The sequence below is a fragment of the Echinops telfairi genome, unplaced genomic scaffold (genome assembly GCF_000313985.2).
Source record: "Echinops telfairi isolate 266 unplaced genomic scaffold, ASM31398v2 ScPeMD7_4;HRSCAF=17, whole genome shotgun sequence".
Lineage (NCBI taxonomy): Eukaryota > Metazoa > Chordata > Mammalia > Afrosoricida > Tenrecidae > Echinops > Echinops telfairi.
The window spans coordinates 45,410,669-45,419,727 of record NW_022103900.1 but is presented as its reverse complement, the minus strand read 5'-3'; the positions used below and the strand labels follow the sequence as shown (position 1 = coordinate 45,419,727).

Sequence of the window (9,059 nt, the reverse complement as noted above, 5' to 3'; positions counted from 1 at the left end):
CAGGGACATTTTCTATAACCTTCAGTACCTTGTTGCTTTCGTGGATCGTAAATCTGAAGCCCAAACAGGGGAGGTCTTTCACGTCTCAGTAGTGTGACCTCACTTGTTACCAAATCTAATTGAAAAATTGAACCATTCATATAATCAGTCCAGAACACATAATTCCCATGATGTGACAGTCCAAATGGGTGGTTCAACTCTTTCCCACTGTAAACAACCTGTGAAAGATAAACAAACAGTGAGCAAGAAGAGCTGACCATTAAAGACATAACTGTTTATAGAAAGCAATGTGTTTCAAAGTTTAGTAGACAATGATATAATTCTTATGGCATCCCATATTTTCTTTCAGTATATTTTAAACATAAAAATAAACTATGAAAATGAATTTTTAAAATGTAACCATAATTTTTCTCTTTTAAGGATATTCTTTAGATCATTTTTTATTCCTGTCTAAATGATCTTTTTCTTTATGGTACTCCAAGACCAAACAAATCCTGGGCAGAAGCAGATCAAATTAGCTTCTTATGTGTTTTGCACTAGTCAAACTTCGTCGCATAGTCTAATGGCTTTGGAGGGAAAAGGATCTTCCAAATTCAATATGATCAGTGAAATTTAAGGAAATCTAGGAGATGAAATGGGGTAAGGTTGGGGCTTGAATACAGAAATGTTGCTTACACAGTATAGCTCAAAGAGCTTCATGGATTAATTTGTATTTTATATACCAATTTATATTTCAGTCATGTGTTTTTGCTATTGTTGTTTAAAGAAGCAATCATGCTATATAATCATGGTAATATTCAACTTCCCCTTACATGTTGCAGATTGTTAAACGGAATAAAGAATAATACTTTCAATAATAACAATACTGCCTTTTGATTACTACCCACTTATACTATTTGAAAATGTATATTGCATACAATATGGAAGGAAATTTTGTATTCATTTCATTATATATTAGGGAGCTGAGAAGTCTATCCAAGTAATTTGAGATAATAAATTCCATCTTGCAACTTTTACATCTTACATCTGAATTCTTCATGCCAATTGATCACATATTGAATAGTTGGATGTTTATTATGTTTTTAAATTCTCTCACCAGTATGAGGGCTATAGTATGCTAGTCTTAAAAATGTTATGAACATTTTTTACATGCCACCATCTTTAAATGAATCAAATATTTATTCAGCATTCGTTTGGAAGTGGCTTTAGGTTAAATGCCGACTAGTCTTACTGATTTGGAGAAGATATTTAAAGCACTGCTATAGTTCAACATAGCCAACTAATATTGAAATGGACAGAAGGAGATTGCAGTATTTGATTTCTAAACAGAATTCATAATGGGTGGGCTTGGTCAAGTGTGCAGTGTTCTTTTTGCAAATTAGCAAAAAGCATAGGCTGGGGAAAGAATGTCCGTATTTTATAATATTGCACTATGTAATGTTTTAAGTACTAGAGACCATCAGTTCATGTTGCTACATGCATTTGGTTAATTATAAGCTAACACACAGAGAATCTATTTTGAGAACCATGGCTTTGCCTTACAGTCAACCCTACGATGCTCAGCTTTGCCCAAGAAGTTCAAAATCATTTTAAAATGCTGAACCCCAAAAACAGTTTAATAAAAGGAAGCTGGTATCTGCTCAAAGCAATCGACTTGAAGTTCAGTTCATTATTATCATGAGCTACAATTTCAATATCGTGACATTCTTTATTCAAATAAATTCATTGCAATACATCACACTTTTATACTATGTTACATTTCAGCTGAGAATATGAGAGATAGTTGAATTGAATTGAGTCGCTCGGTCACAGCAAACTCTTCAATAATGTAGAAAAACTGAATTTTAAAACAGTTCAGCCTTCCTGGGAGCTTCTTTTTAAAACCTCACAGATCCCGGCATACCGCAGTGAGCGAGATCTGGGCTCCTGGAGGCAAGTGCCAACTGCACTGCTTAATGCTCAGCCTCCTTTCACCACCCCACAGAGACTATTGGCAGCCACCTCGGAGGGGTAAAAATAAACTTGAAAGTATTTTTAACACAAAACAACAAGACTCTGTAATAGAAGAAGGCCGTGGGTTAAAAACAGCAGCATTTGTCTTTTACCTGCCTATGAGTGCCATTCAAGAAAACTCTCTCGATATGATCGTAATAGGCATCACACCAGTATAATGTGTTGGTGTGAAAGTCCAGAGTTAAACCATTTGGCCACAGCATCTTCGAAGTCACAAAAATCTGCCGACTGAAGCCATCCATCCAGGCCTTCTCAATCCTTCCCACGCTGTCATCGATTTCGTCTTCTTCCCAGTCTGTCCAATACATCCAACTAGGGCGTCACAAACAAGAACACAGGCATGGTATTTAAGCCAGACACCTCATAGACAGGCACTTCCCTTGGATTTGGTACCTCTGTACCCAATAATAACAAGTGGATTTTCTCTTCTAATTGCAGACCTGTTGCTGGAAGGTGGGCAGGTTGGGGTATTTACTGACGAAAGTGAAGTGTTGTTCACTGAAAACAGTCCATGTGGACACAGTACTCAAAAGCCATCAGGCTTATTAGTTCCATGTATCAATTAACTGAATGGTAAGTGTCAAATACATCTTTTCTTTGGTGTTAGCACCAAGTCTGGCAAGTGATTATTTTTTGAAGAATTACTAACTAGTTTTAAATGTTGTTCACTTGACAAAGAACATAATCAATTATGTGGTTAAAAAAGCAGATTGACTGACACAAGAACTTATGGAATGGTTAATGATCTTTTCTGGACCTTTTTAAATCTCAGATGAATTATTTTTTAAAGACAGATAATTGGATCGCCTTGTTCTAAAGGGCACAGTTATACTGGGTTTGTTTGGTTAGGTCTAATTTGTCTTCCTTGATGCAAATTATCTATGCTTTATTGCTGCTTATTATTATCCCAAAACCCACAGAAGATGATTTAGCTGGGATAAGTTTAATAACAGCAGGTTAACTGACCTTGAGAATTTGAGCTCTAATTTCTATCTCAAACAAAAGCATCTGTCTTAAAAAAATGTGTAAGCTCTAACAATGACAGAAGGGGCCTTGATTTAATACTCCAAATCCCCCATGAATAAGGTTAAAACACTCTGCATGTGTTGTTTTAGGGTCATGTAAATTATTAGCTAAGTTGTAGATTTTGATTCAGTCACCATATATATAATTATATAAAGCCCCAAAGCATTTATAAGCTGTTGATCCTGAGAAGTGATTATTACATCCCCCACCTCCTATATTTTATAAGCTTTGAATATTTTTTGAAGTAATCCAGGGAACTTCAATATCTGTTATGAAAAATCCAATTCTGTTTTAAACTGTCACGGTTAGGATAACTGAAGTATAGCACGCCATCTCTTTTTATATATGAATAAATGATTTGTTTGTATTTGGTTTTTGACTCAATGAAGAATATTGAGTTTCTCAGAGTGAAAAATAACGTGACAGGCTGAAAATCAAGTGCATCAATGTTCGAGTCCCACCAATTATTCCTCAGAAGCAGGCTTGTGAATCAGCCACTGAAAGCCATGGGAGCACAGTTCTACCCTGGCGCCTATAGTGTCACCATGAGTCACCAATCGACTTCATGTTAACTTTACTGGACCCAGAGATTATTGAAGTTATTGACTACTACCCTGCTCCCCGAAAGTAAGACACCCCCGGAAAATAAGACCTACTTACAGCTTTGCCTCTCGCTGAAATATAAGGCATCCCCCCGAAAATAAGACCTCCTCGAAAAGAAGGCCCCCCCGAAGCTACCATAACTCTGGACCCTGGACTATAGCGGCGGGCGCCACCACGCAGCTCACTGTTGGCCGCAGCACAGCTGGAGCAGACAGGAAGTGTGAGGTCTCTTTTAATAAAACAATAAGAAATGTGTACCGTATTCTTCTTCATGGAAAAATAAGACATCCCCTGAAAATAAGACCTAGCGCATCTTTGGGAGCAAAAATTAATATGACACTGTCTTATTTTCGGGGAAACAGGGTATCCACCAACTATGTTCTAAACTTAGACAGAAACATAGAAACCTGCCTTTCTGGTTTCCTGTGAACACTGTGATGTGAGGGGTGGCCTGCTGGCCAGGAACAGCAAGGTCGGCAGCTTGAACCCCCCAGTGGCTCAGTGGGAGAAAGATGAGCTTTCTACTCCGGTGTAAAGAGTTCCAGACTCAGAAACCCACAGGAGCAGTTCTAGCATAGCCTGTGGGGTCACGGTAGGTCAGACTGGATTCTATGGCAGTGAGTGCATTTTTGTTTTGTTTTGTGATCTTTCCTTCAAGAATTTTTATATTTGCATAATTTAGGCCCAAACAAAAGAATCAATTCATTGTTCCTAATGTTATACTAAGTAGATATAACTACTTGACAACAGCCAAGTAAATTATGTAAAAATGATGTAATATATGCAACTTTTTCACCTCTGTCATTTATCTGAAATCGCTTTAAACATAATTAATCAAAATAGTTGTATAATGTTTGTTACATTACAAACTGTTAAATTGCCATTATCTTTCCCTGAGTCTTTACCTTCTGATTATATAACTCATCTATTTAATATTATTCATGCTCCCGATTTGAATTGTATAATATGTTGGCTAACCTAGATCTTTTTAAACACTTAAAAAGTTTCTCTGACATGGAAGTATAATGAATTTGTTTTCTGGTACAAAATCTCAATTTTGTTGCTGATCTAAGATCTAGCTAATAAATGAAATCACATAGTACTATATTAATTTTGCAAAACAGAAGAGAAATTCAGTGTTTGGTATTTTTTTATAGATAAATATTTTGAGAATGCAGAACTGAAGCTTGATAGTTCTAAATTATTAATATAAATAAATAATTGTGAGACATATTTGTAGTTATCAGCTTGAAGTACAGTGCCATTAAACTCTCCTCCAACTTTGTTTCAACAACTGACAAGGTCTGCCCATCCTATTCTTTTACAATCTTTTATTTCTCTATTCTTAAAAGTGCTCCAGTTCTGACTTTCATCCATTTCAGAGGACCTCCAGATGGGCTTTCCATCTTTACATCTCTTGTGTCTCTCATAGAGCTGTCAGGCTGTCATCAGTGTCTTCCGTAACCAAGAGTGAAAATGTGGTTTTTATCTTCAAAACATCTCAATTACCCCTCTGGCAACAAAATAAATACAGATGTCTTATCACAACATTGAAGATGTCAGCATATTTCTCATTTCATCTGCTCTAGCTATTATGAGCTCATTACATTTGTAAACTGTTCATGAATTTCTCTGGCTGTAAAATTGTCATCCAAACAGAGGACAGAGACTAATCTTGTGATTGTCCAGCCAAGAACACGAACTCTATTCATGGGAAAATATTAATGATTCCAAATAAAACCTCTCAGTGAAGCTTAGAGAAGCACTCATTCCTTTTTATTTTATTATATTGTGTGTGTACACTGGATTATAAACTCCTTGAGGAAAGTGATTATCTTATTGATGTTTTCTATGATATACTTTAATAAAGAATTCGATGAACATAACTACTATTCATTCCATAAAATTGTTTATGAAGATTTTGACAAAGCATTATTCTGAATTAAATTATTTTTGTTAGTAGATATTATGGTATAGAAAATGCCTTCTGTGTACAGTTTCAAACAGAAAAAAATGAAATAAATCAGTTTCTCATTTCCCTTTTCCTAATCACCCAGAAAAAATATGTAGATAATTTGAATGATATAAGTGTGCTGTAGGAACATTGTCTCCATTCTCAACAATTACTTAAACAATTATTTGAACAATTACATTTGCAAGGCTTCATTTCCTTATCTATGACCTTCTTCTTAGTAAGAAGGTTTTGTTAAATGTAAATCTGATCAGATTACTTGGACGTCTTGATTTTATAATCAGAGTGAAACACAAAGCTCCTGTCGCTGCTGGAGAACCTGCTCTTCTTTCTCATTGCATCTGCAGACACTTTTTCCCATTTGTTGCCTAAAAGCAAGTCCCATGATAGCTGGGTTACCCCCTGAATAAGGTAAGCACAGCCTTACCTGTGCTTATTTATTCATCCGTGATGAACAACTGCACAATGTTTTCACTGTGACAATAGTTCTGCTTTGAGGTAAACCTGGCATCTGTCTCTCTCCCGACTTGCCATCATCTTCTTACGGAAGCAAAGCCTTTGTGAAGTTAGAAGCCTTGACAAGAACATTGTCTCCAGCAAGCAAGAAACACATGAGCTTGTTTTGGCTTACTTGCTAATCTATAATGGACACTCTCACAAAGACTTGAAATCTGTGTGAAAATGTTTACTGTAGGTAATAAATAAGCACAGCATGTACTTTCTTACTAGTCTGTCAAATGCTCTGTCTCTGAGTCCCACTGTGTTCCTTTCAGGGCCGCTAGCATCCAAGTTTTGCCCAATTTAAGTGCGTTAGATACATTATTTTCTTAATCTGAAACATTCCTTCCTCAGCTCTCCATGGCTGGGTCTATCTCTTACGGTACGTAACATATCTAAAAGAGGCCCTTTCAACAGGCATTTTTCTCTGTGGTTTGCTCCTATGCTTTCCTGTCTATGAAACCCAGGATACTACAGACACTGGGCATGGCTGTGCAGTTGGGGGAAAGGGGAGAACTGATGACAATGAGTGAAGAAGGAAGCGAATGTCCTCACATTGATTATGGAGATAATTGTGCAACGACCTTTAATATGCTTGAACTATTGAATTGTATGACGTGTGAAATATGTGCCAATAAACCTTTTTTTATTTCAGTAAGTTTCTAACTCTCAGTCTCCATCATGCCCAACTATCATGCTTTCCTCCATCCTGTGTTCTGCTGAAATGACATTGTGCATATTCATGACTCATGCCATACCATCCACCCCTTGAAGAGGTTTAATACTATGTCTTTTTACTTCACTACGCATGTGCTTCTGAGATTGTTTTTTTTAGTTATATTCTATTTGCAGATATGCCTGGAAGAATTAGAGCCATTCTTTGTGGTTCCAAAGGCAAATATAGTATCAGTTTGTTGATGAATATTTCAGGAATATATATATACACACACACATCCCCACCAAATCATACATATATATTAACTTCAAATGTTCATATCAATCCGAATCACCTCCAGATAGAATGATCAAGGTAGCTGCTCTGTTTCAAGCAGAAGTGGGAAACCTACCTGTCAAGGGATGTGTGGAAGGAGATCCCTTCATTTGATTGACACATGGGATTAATAGCCTCTACTTCTTTTTTCTTAATCTGTAGTGGCCTCAGGGACACAAAGACCTTTTTAACTCTATTGAAGGACCATTTATGTCTAATAGTATACTAAGAAGAAAGATACTGTTTTGGACATGCTTTAAACTTATAGCCCTAAGCAGATTTGGACAATGTAAAATAAATATGTTTTCTTAAAACAAAGCCACTTTGGTATAATGGCTATATGGGTAACTTGTTTTAAAGGCCCAGAAATAGATCAGAGAATTACATAATTCGTGTATAAGTCACTATAATTACTGTATCATTTTATTTTATTAAACATATAGCATTTACACACTGCCTAGAAAAAGTTACCTGTACTTTTAAAACATATAATCTATTCAATGATTTCTGAAATGTGCGTCGAGGTTTTCACTTTAAAAAAATATTCTATGTGTACAATTTTATTTTTCAAGTAATAACACTGAATATAATTAAAAGGAAGTCATATCACTAAGAATTTCATATAATATTCCATTATAAAATATAGCCCATGTCCTAAAGTAGGCCACCTTATGCAAACAGTACTTTTGTTGAAAATTTTGTGGTCATCCAAGCCCTGTAAAAAGCAGTAGACTAAATACTCAAGATTAAGTTCCTAGAGAAAGACTGCCTCGGCTTAAAATCTGCCCAGGTTCTTATTAGTTATTGGATCTATAGATCAATCACCAGTTTATAAAATGGGAAAGCAGCAACAAATTTGATCTAGCTAGCAAAAATTCTGGCACACCATAAATGTATAAAAATTAAAACCCAATCAGCTATATTTAATAGATCAGACTTTAATACCATTCAAAAATTTAATTGATTGATTCCTGATTGATTATTTGCCTGAATGCCAAATAGTATAATGTGAAAATTATGATAATTTCTGAATAAATTATGGAATACATATTTTATACAAATAATATGTTTAATTTCATTCAATATATTTTGACAAGTCTATCTTGTCTTGAACCTTCTCTGGGAGAGGAAATCTCTAATTGAGTGATTTTTCACAATTAGACTGTTCATATAAATTTAAACAAAACGTGTTATGTAAAATCACATAGAAATGAATGCATTTCATGTAATGTTTATTATATTAAACTGATAAACGTTACACACCCATTGACTGGATCTACTACAATCCCTCTGGGATGAGACATTGCTCCTTCTATGAGCGTCTTCCGACTCTGAGCAGCCTTTTCCAACCTGGCCACACTGATGGTTTTCCGATGGCCATCATTTGTCCAGTACAGGTTATTTCCTATCCAGTCCACAGCAATGCCTTCCACATTATCCAGATCTGTAAAATGATAATAATAATAGTAGTAAAAGAAACAAATACTCTCATGCATTACTTTTGATCTACTTAAAATACTTATTTAATTCAAAAAATGATTCATTCAGATCCATGAATTTCATATGTGGGTATTTATAAATATCAATGCTCAATTAATTTATATTTTATTTTTCACGTGTTTTTATTTAAAGAACAATCTTTCTTCACATGGATTCCCATATTCTATGCAATTTTGGAAAAACGAATCAATATTGATATCTATATGAATTGAAACTCACTATGCTTAAATTAAGATAAAGGTCTGGAGAAAAATAAGTAGAAATGATGGAAGAAAAGAAAGTGAAAGATACATTTTCAGTATTAAAAAAGTCATATAGAAAAAATCTACAGGTAAGATGAGAGCAGGTTCAAACTTAAACTATGCAATATGAGTAACAGAATATAATATGAATGTCCTCGTGTAGAGAAGCCCACATTTGAAAGACCAAAGCGGCTTTTGTCATGGATGTGCACGA

The 9,059-nt window shown here is 35.2% G+C and overlaps 1 protein-coding gene across 1 annotated transcript in view; it reads right to left on the bottom strand.

Moving 5' to 3' along the window:
* The window catches only part of LRP1B (LDL receptor related protein 1B), a 1,686,774-nt gene that overhangs the window by 834,216 nt on the left and 843,499 nt on the right, over positions 1-9,059 (bottom strand). The window contains exons 10-12 of the mRNA XM_045298375.1: positions 8,367-8,547; positions 2,106-2,325; positions 29-218 (exon numbers count right to left, since the gene is read on the bottom strand). Coding sequence (XP_045154310.1) covers positions 29-218; positions 2,106-2,325; positions 8,367-8,547 — 591 coding nt within the window. The remainder of the gene's footprint in view (positions 1-28; positions 219-2,105; positions 2,326-8,366; positions 8,548-9,059) is intronic.